General features: G+C 39.0%; 1 protein-coding gene across 3 annotated transcripts in view; it reads left to right on the top strand.

Moving 5' to 3' along the window:
• The window catches only part of TMCC1 (transmembrane and coiled-coil domain family 1), a 191,171-nt gene that overhangs the window by 154,513 nt on the left and 17,940 nt on the right, over window positions 1–18,718 (top strand). For all 3 annotated transcript variants that reach the window (XM_030307464.1, XM_030307465.2, XM_030307466.1), the window contains exon 2: window positions 11,129–12,063. In XM_030307464.1, coding sequence (XP_030163324.1) covers window positions 11,129–12,063 — 935 coding nt within the window. The remainder of the gene's footprint in view (window positions 1–11,128; window positions 12,064–18,718) is intronic.

Raw genomic sequence — 18,718 nt, 5'->3', positions numbered from 1 at the left:
GTCAAGCCCCACTATCTGCTAATAGTGCAGAGCCTGCTTAGGATTCTCTCTCTCCCTCTCTTTCTGCCCCTCCCCCCAAAAAAGTTGTGGTAAGCTACGTAAAAGAATTTAAGCATTTGGTGATTTAGAACTTATTTAAAAAAAAATCTGTGTCATGTGGTGCTCAAACTCACTTCCCCGAGATTAAGAGTCACATGTTCTACAGACTAAATCAGCCAGGCGCCTCAGCACTTAAAAAAAAAAAAAAAAAAATTCTCCAGCTTAACTGAAAAGCCTGATTGAATTCAGGTAAATTAGTCAGTGATCCAGGAAAGAGATAACAAGAGTTTGTCCTAAGGTGGTGGTGGTAGAGATAGATGGGAGAGTATTATAATTTGATGGAAATTTGGAAAGTAAAATAGATAGGACTTGGTGTTGAATTGGATATAGGTAGAAGGCAGAAGATGTCAGGAATGGTTCCTGGACTTTGGTTTGGTTTAGTTTGGCCTTGGCTTGGCCTTGTTTTATAACCAGGTGAGAGATAGAGATAGAGAACACTATAAGAAAACCAGGTTTGTAGGAGGAATTGTGGTGTTTGGTTTTGGACATGCATATTTTAATATAGTCAAGTAGGTTTTTGGATCTATAAGTCTAGATTCCAAAGGAGATTTTGCTACTATTAGCATTGAGAAGCCTTTGGAAGTACCTTTGGAATAAAGTGCAAAACAGTGATTTAGACCTACCTTGGGATCTCATCTCCTGCCAGAGCCCTATTTATATAACCTCACAAACTACTCAATTATCTTAAAGAAGCTACTATATTTCCTTCTTCTGGGCCTTTGTTCATACTGCATTGTCATCTTGAAATGCCTTTCTTTATCACTTCTCTTTATATCAAAAACTTCTAACTTCTTCCTTCAAGGCTCATTTTTTTTTTTTTACCTCCTCCAAGAATCCTCCTCTGTTCCCTTTTCCTTCTGAATCCGTGACTCCTTCCTATGCTCAAGAAGTACTTTGCCTTCATATCTGCTACATCATTTACTTAATTGGACCTGTATTTTAGTTGATCATTTTCATGTCTCACTGACTGGATTATATGTTTCTTGAGAGCAGGGATTCACCTTTATTCAGTGCTTTACATAAGGAAAACAAAGAATAGTTGCAAAATGAATTAAATGGTAGGAAACCTCAATCTTTTGTATAATCTGCTTCCTTAATATCATAGCACCATGATATCCTTTCTCCATCTATGTACTCCTGATTTTCTCTAGGCTGTCCCTACATTTTACCCTACAGATACCTAGATACGTCGGAGAACTAGTCTTCCATTCATATGCAAAGTCCCTGAACTAGTCATTTTCATTATGTAATTTTACTTTATTTGTACTTTATCAGAAAAACTGAAATCTTGCTATTGCTTATCACCTGTGAAAAAATTGGCCAAGGTAGGAAGGACCAGCATCCATACAGGATGTCAGAGACACCTAAGGGATGCTACTAAGGTGACAGTGGAGGAAAGACTTAAAGGAGATGATGGAATAAGCTGTGCAGGTTTGTGGGGAAAAGTATTACAGGCAGGAGGAACACTAAATGGAAAAGCCTTGAAATAGGTACATGCCTGATACATTCCAGAAACAGCAAGGAGGCCATTGTAGCTGGTGGCAGTGGAGTAAGGGATGAATAGTAGGAGATACAGATAGGGAGGTAATGGATGTGCTGCAGGTGCCAGGTCATGGTTGTCCAGGCCATTGTAAAGACTTTGGCCTTAACTCTGACTCACATAGGGAACACTGGAAAGTTTTAGGTGTAAAAGACTGTTGTGACCTCATATTTTTTTATGTGTGGTTTTTTTGTTTGTTTGTTTTAGAGAGAGTATGTGTGCACGTGTGTAAGCAGAAGAGGGGCAGACAGAGAGAGAGGGAGAAAATCCCAAGCAAGCTCCATACTGTCTTTCAGTGCAGAGCCTGATGCGGGGCTCAATTCCATGAACCATGAGATCATGACCTGAGCTGAAATCAAGAGTCAGACATGTACCCAACTGAACCACCCAGGCGTCCCATGACCTGATATGTTTTTAAAGGATCACTCTAGTTGCTGTACAGATTATTGATTATAAAAATATTAATCTAGTGATAGTTAAGAGACTTACTGCAATAGTCCAGGTGAGAGTTAATTGTGGCTTATACCAGAGTGGTGGCAGTGGAGATTCAGTGAGATGTGGTGAGATTTTATGTCTCTTTAGCAAGTAGAGCCCAAAACATTTGCTGGAGAAATGTAATATACGTAGGGGGTAACAACTTAGACTCTGGAACCAGACTGTCTGGGCTTAAACATTTGGCTTTTCCCCTTCTTTACTTTGTGATCTTGAACAACTTAAATTATTTATGCTTTATGCTTTAGTTTTCTTAGCTTTAAACTATAGTGGTGTCATTGTAAGAACTATACAATTTACTGAACATACAAAGGATTTAGAACCTTGCCTGGCATATAGTAAATACTTTATGTATTAGCAACTATGATTATTAATGTTGCTGTTAACTGGATAGAGTATGTGAGAGAAAGAGGACTTAAAGTTGACTCCAAGGCTTTGGATCTGAGCATATGGATCAATGAAGTAGCCATTGGCTGAGATGGGAAAGACTGCAGGAAGAGCAGGTTTTGGGGGATATCAGGAATTCAGTTTTGTACATAGTAAATTTGAAATGACCATTAGACATCCAAGAAGAGATATTAAGTAGGTAGTTGGATCTAGAGTTAAGCACAGTATGGGCTGAAGGCATACATTTGGAACTCGTCAACAAATAAATGGTATTTAAGACCATTTTAAGAGAAAGAAGAGTATTTAAGCCCTGAAATGGGATTAGGGATGTGTGGTTTGGACACCCCCTCCTTAGAGCCTCCATTCTTTAAGCTACTGAACAAGCCTGAAAAGTTCAGTGATAGCCCAGTTATCACACACCCTATGGGGTTTTCCACATTCTTCCATTGCTTTAGCATTTTATCAAAATTGAGTGAAATAAATAGGATTAAGCTGAGACTTAGAAATCTTTTGTTTTAAGGAAACTTGTGTTATAAAAGTATTTGTAGGGAATTACCTTGTAATGGGGAACTCATTGGTGGCAAGTTTTACAAATTGGCTAATCCACACATGGATTTTACATGTATTTTTAAATCCTCAGCAGTGAAAACATTTCTGTGTCACCTTCTTCTTTCGCTGGCTAGTGAATGCTCAGAAAATAGAAACTAATTTTAGCCTTAGCCGAGTTGTGTGCTTCAGACTAATCATTCTGAAGTCTTGTGACAATAGTTTTTGAATAATCCATAGCCCAAGTCACTATTTCTTTTTAATAAATCATAATCTCAGAAGGAAACTTGGATCATCTATAGCAAATGTCAATCAGTATATCCTCATGTGACATTTTTAACATTCAGGCATGAAGTCTCTGTTTGGGTACTTCCAGTGGCATACATGAACTGAAACTTGAAACCCCCTGGTTAAGTTGAACCTCTCACTTTCAGTGTATGTTATTTTTTCTTTTAGTTATCGGGGAGAGAGCTTTCTCTCACAATCTGTTACTCACCTGTAAAATAAATTTTCTTAACTGTTTGACCTCTCAGGTTCCTTCCGAGCTCAAAGCACCTGTACTTACAAAAATAACATTTAACCATCACAAAGGAGCATACTATTGACTACTAGGATTGCAGGCTCCTTAAGTGTGTTTTCTTTGTTTTTTTGGTACTTCCACTGCCTAACATAGGCCCTGTGCACAGGAAACATTCTGCAAAGCTTTGTTAAAATGACAATAAATCATCTGACCAGACTTATATGAATCTATTAAGTCCAAACATCAGGCCTGGCAGTGCTAATCCTCAATGATGCCTTTCACGTAAGCCAGGAAACCAGTGCTCCTGTGACATAGCAATTCTGAGCAGCAATCCTAGATCCTGTAATGGATATTTTGCGGTTGGGTTAGAGCAGGGTAGACCAGATAGGATGTTAATAATCTAAATTGATATTCAACACAGTTGATTTTTCCTCAGCAGCCTTGGAGGGATGAGTATCATCTATTGGAAACTATTTTTCTTACAAAAATCCTGGCATTTGTTCCATTTGTAGTAACATAAGCTTAGTCACTGTATGACATATGAGAGATAGAAGCACGTTAAGGCAGTGCTGGTGAGCATTTATATTAAACATTTCCTAGATTTTTTGCACAAAAAATTGTGTTAGCTTTTTGGGGTACAAAGATGAATATAACTTGTTTCCTGGCCTCAGGAACTTAGGTCAGTAGAAGCAAGCCACCCGATCATTTCAACATAATGTGATAAGGACATTGAGAGAAGTATATGTATAGGTACATGGGAATATGAAGAAAGCCATTAATCCAGCTGGGAGAGGGAGTTTGTTGGGAAAGATACCCTGGAAGAGGTTACATCTGAAGTGGTTCTTGAAGGATGAATAGAAGTTAGCCAGAAAAGGAAAGAACATGCCCTCGACTATATGGCCAGAAGCCCAGAGGTGTGAAACAGCATGCCATGTCAGAAGAACCAGATTATACAGGTGTGATCCTAAGCCTATGTGGATTTAAATTTAAGGTTTCCATTGTTTTCAAGTGATCCATGATACATTTTTTTTTTTTGTCATTTGCTGAGGCACGTAGTAGGATCCTTAGCCACAAAACTAGTGTGCAGACTCCACCAGAATTCACATTTCAGTGAGCATGTCCTCTACTCATTGTCACATACACGGTATTCCCCATGAAGTTACTTTAAAACTTCGTTATTTATAGAAAAAGGATCTAAAAAGTGCTGGTTGTAAAAAAGCACATAGGGCCTTAAGTGGTTCTTAATGCACAAAAAGGAAGTTTGGGACAAACTAAACTACAGTACCAACTTTAGAAGTGGCCAGGATTATTATCATGAGTATTAAGCAATAAAACATTATTTTATTTTTCTAAGCAAACTTGTCCCAGAATACCCATATAACATAGATGAAAGCAGTGGTAATCAGGGCTCCAGGAACCCTACTCACTTGCTTCCACTATTCCCCTCTGTGGTAGTCTAGACACATCTCTGTAGAACCTAGGACTATTCCATATAACCAAAGTTCTGTATAAAAATATGAAAAAGTGATCCCTAGAACTTACAGGAAAAACTCCATTGTGTACAAGGATTATTTATCAAGTGAGAAAAAAAACTTTGTGTCAGGTAAAAAGGCCTGTTTTTAAGGCTGTAAGTTGAATCTTGATTTTAGCTCCAAGGTAAAAATGGAACGCTTAGAGAAAAAGCTTGCTGGCTATGGGTTTGGTGGAACTTTAGTTCATTTTTATTTTCTACTACTCCCACTTGAGATTTCCTCTTCATTGCATAGCAGACTAAATGTCAGTCAGAATTGCTGAACAGAGTTGTGCTTACTGTGAGAAGGGAAGGGCATGTCATTTCTACAGTGAGACGCTGGAGATAGGTGAAAAGTCTTCCTGTAATAAATATATACTTGCTGCACAAAGTGCTAATTGACTTGAGGTTTCTTTTCTTTTTGTTAAGGATAAGGTGTTGGGGGTGTTGGCAAAGGCAAGCCTCCAGGAGATAATGATACAGAATTCAATAGCTCCTAAGGCAGGACTCTTTCCTCTGTTGTACCTTCTCAACACAACCTGCCTGGCAGAAAAAGAAAAATTTATATGATGAACCAGAGTATCTTTGTGTTTATCATTGATTAGAAGATCGATTTCTGTCTGGTTCTTAAGACCAAGATTATGAATCTCTAGGGATTACAGTTTATATTGGATTTGGGGTGCGGGGTAGTCTCTCAACAATCCAATATTCTATCCTGTTGCCCCCACTAAATATAAGTGCACTTGAATTGAGCCACACACTCCAGTTTTGGGTCAGAGCCGTGGCCCCAATACCTGTGAGAAAAATTTTGGAAGAATAATGGAGCTGCATCTGCAGGTGCCTAAGTATTCAATTTGCAAAGGCTACACTGCACAACCCATTCGATGAAATCGGCCTTGGAAAAGATCCACTTTCAGAAAAACCAAAATAGTCCAGATTCTATTTGTTTTCAGATTAATTACAAAGACTTCTCCACTTCCCACCCTTCTTCTTTTACTCTAAAATGCCTGCTTAATTTTCTCAGAAATGATGTCGATTGTGTAGTGTGCAGAAATTTCCTGAAAGAGAGCCAGTATTCTATAAAGCACAGATATAAAGTCTATGAAGTCTATAAAGACTTCATTCCGCTAAGTAGACAGGATGGGGCTGTTGGCTTTTATTGAAGGCAGTGATGTCAAGTCAGGGATTTCTGAATCTTTTCTAGTTACAAATATGTACCTTTGAGTAATGAACCAGGTAAGGAATAGAAAAAGGTAACTTTTTGAATGCTCACGATGTTTGGCAGGCATAATCTGATTTCACATATATTTAACATTTTTTCAGATAATCTCACAAGAGAATGATAACCCCATTGAATAGATAAGAAAACTTAGACTCAAAGAGAACAAGTAGGTAGCCCAAAGACACCTAGCTAGTAAGGTGGCAAAGCCAGGTGTGAACCTAGGTCTTTCTACTCCTTGCTCTTTCCACCATGTTCCTTCATACATGATTGTTCTCAAAGCTGGGTCCTCCCATATTCTGACACTTCCATATACTCAGAGAAAGTAGATAGATCTGTAATGTATTTGCAAATGAATATTGCAAGCCATTATAAAACTTTTATCAAATATTCTCCCCAAGATAGCTCTACTCTGCCCCTGACTAATTGGTCTTTTGAGGCATCACTGTTTAAATTTTCTCTTGAACTGTTTTCGGATCAATTAACTAAAATCTGTTAAAAGATCATTTAAGTGTGGCAAATTAATTTTTTTAAGATTTTATTTTTAAGTAATCTCTACACGCAGCATGGGCTCACACCCACAGCCCTGGGATCAAGAGTCACATGGCTTACTGACTGGGCCAGCCAGGCACCCCCTAGCAAATGAATTCTTTTTTTTTTTTTTTTTTTTTTTTAATGTTTATTTTTAAGAGAGAGACAGCATGAGCAGGGCAGGGGCAGAGAGAGAGGGAAAGAGAGAATTTCAAGCAGGCTCCATACTGTCAGCACAGATCCCAATGCAGGGCTCAATCCCACGAATTGCTAGATCGTGACCTAAGCTAAAATCAAGTCCGATGCTTAACCAACCCAGGCGCCCTGGCAAATGCATTAATAGTAAGAAACGAAGTGCAAACAAAGCAGCATATCTATTTGTTATAGCAACAGTAAGATCATGAATTGTAGCCTTTGACCATACCTCTAGCTGTGTAGCACTTTGCCCAGCTTCCAATAAGTAGTCAAAATAAATTTAACAGACTGGTTTTTGCTCCTAGATTTTCTCTGTACAAGTTAATACTGTCCCCAGCCATAAGTGTCCAGGACTTGCTACACTGGTAGGTATGATCACTCATGAAAGCCCTTCAGCCTATGGTCACATGAAGCCCTATTGAATAAATAATCTTGCCACTTGATAAGGTAATAAGAAGTACCTCACAGTCACTTCATTTGTAAATTAGTAATAACGTTGTCTACTTTATAGGCCTGTTGTGAGCTTTGCAAGATTAGGTAGCCAGCTGCCTAGCCACAAGACCAACAGTCAAGAAAGATGACTATACTTGTACTGTAGTACCTTGAATTACATTATTCCTTTGGTTCAGACTCTGTATATTCCATGATCATGCCTGAAATGTGAAAGATCTTAAAAGGAAGTATATTCTAGAATCTTTTAATACTTGATTTTTTTAAAAGAACTACTTAGAATGATAGAAAAAATAATAGCCAGTAGTAACTGTTTACTCTGTGTCCAGGACTGTTTTTGAGCGCTTTTATGTTTATTTACCCATTTCATTCTCAAAACAGTCTTCTGAAGTGGGCCTTAGTATTATTCCCATTTTACGGTTGATGAAATGGATGCAGAGTTTAAGCAACTTGCCCCAGGTCACATGAGTAGTAAGTAGCAAAGCTGGATTTGAACCCAAGCAGTTTTATGCCAGAAACCATGCTTCACTACTATACTAAACGTAGCCAAATTAAATAACTTTGTTTTTCTGATTTGTGTCTTTTCATGTATGTTTAAGAAAGTCCTTCCCTATTTTCCAATACCGCCTTCTCAAAGGTTTAAAATTTGCTTTTAGAGACACCTGGGTGGCTCAGTTGGTTAAGCATCTGACTCTTGATTTCAGCTCAGGTCATTATCTCAGAGTTTGTGAGATTGAGCCCATGTTGGGCTCTGTGCTGACAGCGCGGAGCCTGCTTGGGATTTTCTTTCTCTCCCTCTCTCTCTGCCCCTCCCCCACTCATGCTCCCACATGCACTCTCTCTCAAAATAAATAAACATTAAAAAAATAAAAATTAAAAAATAGAATTTGCTTTTCACATTTGCATTTTAATTGTCTGTCTGGAATGAGGTGGAATCTAATTTTATGTTGTTATATATGGATACCTGATATGCCAGCAAAGGCTTTTGAAAAAGAGAACCACTTTTTCAGTTGGTGCCTTTGTGACTCCCAGCTAAGTACTCTTACCTCTGAGGGCTTTTGTTCATAGCTCAAAAGATACTAAGAGAGTACTCACACCCCCTGTCCTGTAAATCTATAGTTTATCTTTTTCTTTCCTTCTCCATTCCTCTTCTCTTCTCCCCTCTTTTTTCCCCTCTCCACCTGTCACAATTTCTCCCTCTTCTCTCTCCTTCCTTTTTAAGGATAGTGCCTGCCAATATTGGGAAGAGTTACTGAGTGATTCATACTTTCAACTGTTATGCTTCCCTCCTGCAGAAGCTGTGGAGTTAGTTTTCTTTGAAGGCTGAGGACAGTAGGTTCTGTCAGATACACTCTTACAGGCATATTGATAATTCTGAGTGGGAGTCATATACTGGAAAGATACAGTGTGGCCCCAGACAGCTCAGGACAGAAGTCAGATTAAAGAGTCTGGTCTACCTCTTTAGTTATTGTGTAGGGAAATAAAATCACAACCAAACTGTGATCTATTTTATAAATAATTATATTGAAATGTTACTGTGTTTTTTTTTCAAATTTAGAGATATAATAAAACCTTGATTTTATTCCCAAAGCCATATTTTCACCAGTATGATCAATATTTATCCTCCCTGAGTAATAGTTAAACTTGTTTTCTGTACCTGCACTTCTTTACACAAGAGACTACATGTGAGGTGATATTCCGATAACAAAGAACCTAAGAAAACTAGACAATGCATAAGCTTGTAGTCTTGGGTCAGTGGTATTTCATATTTGCTTTCCTTTTCCTGTGGTAGATTTAAGCTATTAAACATAAGTACACAATCAGAGTCTATTACGTACTATAGTTATGGGATCTGAAATCCCATTCAGAAAGAAAATCATGCATTGGAAACCCTGTGCAACTGAAGAGAGAGTTTCTAAGCTCCATTTTCAACTTTTTTCAACGTGGTTATCTGGGACTCTGGCTCATTCTCCTTTCTGCTGCTTCCCTCTGGCCCTTTCACTGCTCGTTAGCTTGCACCTAAAAATGAATGGGGCCGATGGAGGAAGTTACACAAAATAATTATTTGCTAGTCCCTAACTATTCTGGACATTTTTGTTATTAGGGGAACATAATGTCATTTTGCTATTCATTTCAGTTTTAAATTATCTTTTGATTCTATTTAAATGCACATTATTTCTCATTTGTTCATCTAAAAAGGAAATAGTTTTTATTCATATCAGTAGTAAAAATTAATTCCAGTAATGAACTTTCCAGTAATGAACTAATATTTTTAGAGTTCTAGAGCACCATAATTCCTGCTCAGATGGCAAACTGAGGAGATATAACCAAGATAAAACAAAGATTGACAAGCTAATTATCAGCATTTCACGAATATTTAACATTTGGTATAAGAGGGTAGCCTACAGTTCTTTCTATCAAATTGTTGGCTGGTTACAGATTAGGGCTGGGGACCAAGTAAAGGGTTATGATGTTAACCTCCAAGATGGTAATTTGTAATTTGACACTCATACTGGGAATTTTATTACCCTGAAATGGTTCTTTTATTATTTATTTCTGTTCCTGCTCAGTAGAGAGCAATTTCTAAGGACTTTTTGCATGAGCCCTACTTTACTGTACCACAAGCCACACCCAAGGTTTTTTGTTTTGTTTTGTTTTTGTTTTTATGTCCTGAGTTAGGGAAACCTGACCTCTCCCAGCTTTGGCTAACAGCTTTGAAATTGGATAGTTTCAGTTCTCAAATCTGAGCAGCTTGCCTTCTTCTTTATCTCCTTTGAGTGGTTGCTCACCCATATGAAGGATAGTTTTTGTGTGTGTTTTGGAATCCCTTGTCTAATAAAAAACCTTTTACTGGATAGAATTCACAAAGTTTGAACTCCAGAAGACCTGAACTTAGTTGTTGACTTGATTAATTTCTTACCTCTCACTGTCCCTCTCCCTGAGTATTCACTTTCTCTTGCCCAAGTTTATCACAGTTACTTGTGATCTGGGATATTAACTCTAACAGGATACCACATTTATCCTTGGCACTTTTGGTAGTAACTTCTCTTTCTTACCACCACCTGTTTCCAGCTACCAATTGAGGGTCCCTATCAGAATAGAGAGAATAATTCCATCACCTTGACATACTTTGGATAAAAAGACACTGTGATAAATAGGACTTTTATATCTAGCCAGTAAAATACCTGTTGTCACCAGCATTTTGGATGACCATAATCTGAGAGCGTGGATTGGAATTAGTGATGTCTGAATACTAAAATGCTTTTCATATAATTAAATTGAAATGCAGATGTACCTTGTTTCACAAAAGTATGTGTGGAGAATGTAAATTAAATCATGCTTTAAATCCACTAGGGGAGCTTTGAATATTGTGATAAATTCTCTAACAAAGGAAGACACCCCCAGTTTACATCTTGTGCATATCTTTTTTCATATGTCCGTTTTGTGTAAAGCAAACTATACTTGTATAAGGACAGTACCCAAGAGGGAGATGGGGCTTGTATAGGACAGGAGGACTTTGGTCAACTATCTGTGCTGAGATCTGGGAGTATGTAAATTTTCAATACATTTGGCCCATTGATTCCGGAGAGGTAGTCCTCTTGGGCTCCTTCTAACATCCACTTCTTATTTTTACACTAGATTGAGCGTTTGGAAGTAAGCAGCCTCGCCCAGACTTCCAGTGCAGTGGCCTCCAGCACTGATGGCAGTATCCACACAGACTCTGTGGATGGAACACCAGACCCTCAGCGCACAAAGGCTGCTATTGCTCATCTGCAGCAGAAGATCCTGAAGCTCACAGAACAGATCAAGATTGCACAAACAGCCCGGGATGACAACGTTGCTGAGTACTTGAAGCTTGCCAACAGTGCAGACAAGCAGCAGGCTGCCCGCATCAAGCAGGTCTTTGAGAAGAAGAACCAGAAATCTGCCCAAACCATCCTCCAGCTACAAAAGAAGCTTGAGCACTACCACAGGAAGCTCCGAGAGGTGGAGCAGAATGGGATTCCCCGGCAGCCGAAGGATGTCTTCAGGGACATGCACCAGGGTCTGAAGGATGTGGGAGCAAAGGTGACTGGCTTCAGTGAAGGTGTGGTGGACAGTGTCAAAGGTGGACTTTCTAGCTTCTCCCAGGCAACCCATTCAGCAGCAGGGGCCGTAGTCTCAAAACCCAGAGAGATTGCTTCACTAATCCGGAATAAATTTGGCAGTGCAGACAACATCCCTAACCTGAAGGACTCTTTAGAGGAAGGGCAAGTGGATGATGGGGGGAAGGCTTTGGGGGTGATTTCAAACTTTCAATCAAGCCCAAAATATGGTAGTGAGGAAGATTGTTCTAGTGCCACTTCAGGCTCAGTGGGAGCCAATAGCACCACTGGAGGCATTGCTGTAGGAGCATCCAGCTCCAAAACAAACACTCTGGACATGCAGAGCTCAGGATTTGATGCACTACTACATGAGATCCAGGAGATCCGGGAAACCCAGGCCAGACTGGAGGAATCCTTTGAGACCCTCAAGGAACATTATCAGAGAGACTATTCATTAATAATGCAGGCCTTACAGGAGGAGCGATATAGGTAAGTTATATGGCATTAAAATCCTAAATTATTTCTGTTTGCAGTTCCCCTCCCTTTGGATATGGGGAAGTGGCTTTAAAAGGTCTGAGAAGGGTGTCTTTTTTTTTTTTTGTAGTGTCCAGAGCACTTTAGATATGTCCTATGGCATCCACATAGTTCCTATGAGAGCAAAATAGAGACACAGCAAAGTTAAATGACACTCCTAAGATCATACACCAATGAAGCATTTTGGTCAGAGCATGACAATTACTGTAGCTCTCTAGTATTCTGTTCCAGTTTAGGACTTTCACATGAAGCCTGCACTTTCTAAGACATTTCACCTATTTATAATCACAGAACCACAAATCATTGCAACCTACAATTGTACTACATTGAATTCAAAAGATCTACAACCCTCTGAACTCTAAGAAATCTAAGAAAAATCTAAGATATAGCCTGCCTAAAATGTAATGAACATTGTAGATATTTGGCCTTAAATGCACTTATGTAAGCATTTGGTGTGGAGAGAGTAGACTGAAAATATATCCAGATAAACAACATCCATTACCTTTGTTATGAATTGGCAAGTGTTTGAATGGGTGTGGACTTAAACATCAAACGGTTCTACAGTAGTTAGCGAATTCTCAAAGGGCTAACTGCTTCGAGTCATAATCTGTGCTAAAGGTAAAAGCTGGTCTTCTGTTCCATATTGCAATCCATATTCATATTAGACCACTCTCAGTTCTCTAAATACGTGTTTTTCCCCCTTGTTTCCATCACATGCAAAGAGAAATATCCCCCATGGAGTACTCATTCAGATCCAAAGTCTGTCAGGCAGAGACAGGCCACCTCATTGATACAGATTAAGGGCCAGTCTTACAGAAGCCACAGGTCAGGGGAGGTCTTGAAAGACCTGAGTTTTGGTTCTATCCCAGATACTAACTCAAGAGAATCCTCATTTCTTCCACTCTAATACCAAGGGTTGAACAGACGATCTCTTAAGGTCCATTTCACCTCTTAAAAAAAAAAAGAAGTTGTTTTTTTTTTTGTCTTTTTTAAGTTTGCTTTTATGAGAAAATTTTAAGGCTTGTAATAAATTGTTCATGTCCATCACTTAGCTCTGAGAGGAGTTACAGCTGAGGGTGGTTTCAGGTGGTAAAAATACTATTCAGTAATTCAGTCCTGCCTCTTATCTTTGCTCTTCTGTCCTTGACTTCTAACTTGAGACTTTAAGGGAGAAGAAAGGTGAGTGTGGGAGAGAGAAATAAAGTTCTAAAAGCAAGTATGTTACTATTATTTGTGTTTTATATATTCTTTTGTATACTTAAAAGACAATATCTAAAGTGAGCAGTCTAACAATCAAATATACTCTAAAAATAAAACACCTGATCTCCTATACAGTGTGAAACCTAACTTCCAAGTTCAAATTCTAGGTCTGCCACTTGCTAACCTTGAAAACTGGGCAAGTTTCTAAAGTTCTCAGTCTTGGTTTCCTCATCTGTAACATAGGAATAATAGCAGCCTTTCATATGCTTATTGTGACATTTAAATGGAAAAATTTCTGTAAAGCACATAACTCAGTGCCTGGTCCCCTGAGTGCTTGATTGATGTTAGGTGGCAGTTGCTACTGCTGCTATTGAAATAGATCCCTCTGGGGCACCTGGGTGGCTCCCCAAATCTAGGTTTCTGCTCAGGTCATGATCTCATAGTTTTGTGAGTCTGAGCCCCGAGTTGGACTCTGCTGTGACAGCGCAGAACCTGCTTGGGATTCTCTCTCTCTCTCTCTCTCTCTCTCTCTCTCTCTCTCTCTCTCTCCCTTGCTCTCTGCCCCTCCCCCACTCACACTGTCTCTGTCTCTCAAAATAAATGAACTTTAAATAAAATAAAATAGACCCCTCTGAACATTGAGACCTGGGCATCCCACAGTCAGTTGCTCAAAAACACAGTTGCCTGCTTTGATCCCTTTATTTTGAACAGATGGTTAAACATTCCTGGTTTTAAATTCTTTCAGAGCTTAAAAGTCATACAGAGCTTGTTATGTCTTCAAGTCAGATGTAGGCCAATTTGAGAAAATCAGAGAGGAAAAACAGGTCTCCCAAGGCCCAGTTTTGTATCCATTTAAAATAATTCAAGGGCACCTGGGTGGCTCAGGTCATGATCTCACAGTTCTTGGTTTCAAGCCCAACATCAGGCTCTCTGCAGTCAGCATAGAGCTTGCTTCAGATCCTCTGTCTCCCTCTCTCTCTGCCCCTCCCCTGCTTGTTCTCTATCTTTCTCAAAATAAATAAATAAACTTTTAAAAAAATGTTTTAAAAAAGTAAATAAATAATTCAGACAGGACAAAACTTTACCTGGTCATTATCACCTCATTGTAAGAATCAAGTCCAAACCACTTGTGAGGTAATGAGAAGTGCATTTCTTTCATTGCACTTTGGGTTCTTTGTAGTTAGTAAGTGATTAGTTTTATGGAATAAAGAGAGCATAAAGAAAACTTAAGAATTTTCAAAACCAGAGGTAAAACTTGGAGGGCCAGGGGAAGACATAGTATAATGTATAATCTGACTTTTGTCATATCACTTCAGCTTTAGAATGGTCTTTCCTTAAAACAGAATCCATACACACACACACACACACACACACACACAATGTATATATATATACATACATATATACTGTATGTATGTATATATATATATGCGTATGTATGTATATATGCATATGTATGTATGTGTGTGTATATATATATATATATACATATGTGTGTATATATATATAAAGGGAAGATTAAATGAATATAAACAAATGAATGGTATGTTTCATTAATTTTTTTAATTTAAAGTTTATTTATTTTGAGAGATCATGAGCAGAAGGGGGGGCAGAGAAGGAGGGAGAGAGAGATAATCTAAAGCAGGTTCCTCACTGTCAGCACAGAGCCTGATGTGGGGCTTGAACTCATGAACTGTGAGATCATGACCTGAGCTGAAACCAAGAGTCAGATGCTTACCCAACTGAGCCATCCAGGCATCCCTTAGAACAGAATCTTGAAGAAAGAAAGCCTGTTTTTTTCCCCAGGGAAAGGCAGCAGAAATGTCACAACTGTTTCACTCAACTATTTTGTTGCACCACTATTTCCATGTATAGAGCAGTTAAAATTTTCTCCTCTGTTACATGTTTTTAACCAGTAAGTACACTTAATTTTGTTGATCTTTGAACTATTTCTGGTAGGTCAATTTTCCCCACACATTGAAGCTTATTCTTAAGCATCAAAACTTTTCATGTTTTAAGCATTTGGGGAGAATTTTTCTACCTTCTTTTAACAGAATAACACACCGAACCTTAACTTGATTGGAAATAGCTAGAACAGTAGTGTTCTAGCTCTGTGATACTCTCAGGTCAGTGAGAGTGGTAGGGTTATGTGCCTCTGCAGTAAGTAGTCCTAGACAGCTTGCTCTTTAAAGTTCTTTCGTCTACTTCTTATAAAAAAAATTTTTTTTTCCTTTCTGTATCTCTACATTATTACTGAGCTGCCTGCAACAGCCTGTCTTTACTAATTTCTACTTCAGCTCTGTTGTATGTAGGTTTGGCTTTTTATCTAGGAAGGAAGTAGGCTATCTAGGGATGGACGTAAGGGACTCTTCCTCCCTGCCCCCCAAGGGACTCTTCTGTGACCAATTAAAGTGTACATGGCTGCACTAGATGCATTTCTGTTTATTTTCTATATTTTATTTTATTCATATATGAGTTGACAGGAGGGAGGCCATGTACAGTTGTTGCTTGTTACTTAAATGAGGAGGAATACACTGTCACTGACGGCATTTACTGAATTCCTATGGTGTACATAATGCCAGATGGTTTATATATATTTGCTAATCTTCACAATAGCCCTTCAGGTGCGTTGTATTATCCTCATTTTATAGATGAGGAAAGTGAGGCCCAGTGGAGTTTTAAATTTTGCCAAAAGGTTACTCACTAAGTGGTAAAGCCAGGAATCATGCCCAGTTTTACTTGACTCCAAAGCCAGTGCTTGTTTTCATTCCAGGACAATTTCTTTTTTTCCCCAAGCTCACCCTGAATCCTATATGATTAAAAGACTAGCCTATAGTCTAGCTCTTGGAAGCATTGACTGCATCAGGTATGGGGGGCCTTTTCCAGGTCAAAGTGTGTGTTTCACTAAAAGCTGAGTCACTGTTTCTAACACATTTTATAAAATTCTGTGAATACAAAAGCTCTTCAAAGTTTTCTACAGCAGTGTAGGTAATAGGGGAAACCTGCCTAAGGAAACTTTCACTTCCAACCTTATTTCCTCCTTTGCAGAGTCCCTTCTCAATATTGTCACTCACTTAATTGCTTCCCATTGCTCTCTACCTGTGAATAGCGCCAAGTTAAGATTTTTACCCAAGGCCATCTACTTACTGTGAAATAATCAAAAACATTCAAACGCCTGTGGAGTACAGTCTCTCTCTCTTCACCCACATAACTATGCCATGCTGAGTATGTCTTCAGCACCCACATGCACTCAGCCCAGGAAGCTACTGTAACAAAGCTTAGATATGAACTCCGCATCAACCTTTGATCAGGAATTAGGTGTTTAGTCTTTGAGTTTTGCATTGGGCTCTCAGATATCAGTGAGAGCATATACTTTGGGAAAGTAGGATACAAGGTTTAGACATTTTTTTTGGTGATGGAATTACACTAACTTCAGATTCTTCTTGTCCACATAGCCTGTGCATCCCATTAAAGTATTATCACAGGTTTGTTAGTGGAACCTGGGTTCATGTAGTACTTCAGAAACAGAAGGGGCCCTTAGATATCTAGTTTAATCTCATTTTACACATGACTACACTGAGACCCAGAAAGATAAAGTGACTTTTGCCGGGTCACACATTAAAATGGCTTAACGTATATTTTACTCTGCTAAAAACTGGAAGACTAGCTCTGTTCCCCTGGTGGATGTAATATATTAATAAGCCACCATAGGAAAAAGTTGATCCGTGGCAAAATGCATTGAAAATAGGGGAGAACCAGGAAACCATTCATTGACAGTTTTACAGGTTCCTTTTGTAGTTTTTTCCTTAGGAGATCTGGCCTGCAACCCTACTCAGCTACTGCCAGTATGTGGCAGTGTCATGTAGGGCAGGCTAAAAACCCTTCTCGTGTTCACAAGCAGTAATACCATTTTGAAAGCTTCTATTTTAAGAGGATTACTGTCCTTTGGAAACTGGCTTCTCAGACTCTTTGTATTAAGCCCAGGGACATTTTAAATTGCCCTGAATCATAAGAGCAAAAATACAGAAGAAGGCAGTCGCCGTGAGCAGTCATCACATGCAGTGGAACCATGGGTAGCTAGGCTAACCCAATTAGCACAGGCTATTGGAGTTTTAACTAAACAAGTGGTCAGTTAAATATAATTTCATTTTACCATCACTAGACATGAGAAAGATATGACCAGAGACACCGATTTTAGCTCCAATATTCCAGGTGTTAGCTCAATATCAACTGTAAATTGATCTGAGAGTCTCCAGAGTATATGTAGACTAGGTTTGAACAGTAAGTTGAAATTGAAACTGAGAATATTGGATCAAATTAGCTATTATAAAGAAAAAAAGCCCAATTAAAATATGTCCTTATGAAGAATAAGACCTTCCATAAAGGAGATTTACAGATGTGCTGCTCTTCCCAGTTTAGCCACTGAAGAGGTCATAGAGGAAGAATAGGAGGGAAGGAGAGAGGAAGAGAGGGAGGGAAAAATTATTTTACTTCAGTAATTAATTGAGGTTGGACAAGCCTGAATTCACTTGCCAGTTCTGACACTAGTTAGCTGTGTGACAGTATGTAACTCATCTGAGACTTAGTTTTCTCTATAAAAACAAGGTAATGAGGGGCACCTGGGTGGCTCAGTCGGTTGAGCGGCCGACTTCGGCTCAGGTCACGATCTCACGCTCCGTGAGTTCGAGCCCCGCGTCGGGCTCTGTGCTGACAGCTCAGAGCCTGGAGCCTGTTTCGGATTCTGTGTCTCCCTCTCTCTGACCCTCCCCTGTTCATGCTCTGTCTCTCCCTGTCTCAAAAATAAATAAAAAACGTTTAAAAAAAAAAAAACAAAAAAAAAACAAGGTAATGATATCTATTGTACATGGTTGTTGAGATTATTAAAGGAGATAATGTATGTGGAAGCACCTAGTATAGTCTGTGGTGTGCCAGGATGTTGGAAAGCTGTCATTACCAAGTTTCCAAATTGCCTAGAAACCCACCTCCGCCCCACCAGCTTTTATATTTATTCCCTATATGCTTAGGCATCTGCTGTTTCTTGTCTTTAAGATAATGCACTGCCTACCCTGAAAGTTTGGGGGACTAATTCTATGCTTTTTACTTTCCAACTAAAGACTAGTTCAGTGTTCCCTAGCCTCTTTTCAGTCTTCAACACAAATGAGGTAACAAAAAGTGAGGACAAGACATCTACTTTCCCTAATTCAGCCACGAATGTATTCAAGTTGCCACTACAGGTCATACCCTTACCCTACCTATGTGTCTCTTTTCTGGTCAAACACTGGCAGCAGCTACCTCAGGTCCCTGTTGGTGTTAGCACCGGGACCTCGTTCTTCCTGTTTCTCTTAATACCTGCTCTACAAGATTTTCAGCCATCCTGTCCTAGTGACCTGTTGCCCAACTAGAGAAGCAC

Source organism: Lynx canadensis, chromosome A2, assembly GCF_007474595.2.
Source record: "Lynx canadensis isolate LIC74 chromosome A2, mLynCan4.pri.v2, whole genome shotgun sequence".
In the NCBI taxonomy this organism is placed as follows: domain Eukaryota; kingdom Metazoa; phylum Chordata; class Mammalia; order Carnivora; family Felidae; genus Lynx; species Lynx canadensis.
The sequence above is the reverse complement of the archived record's forward strand: the minus strand, read 5'-3'. Positions and strand labels throughout refer to the sequence as shown.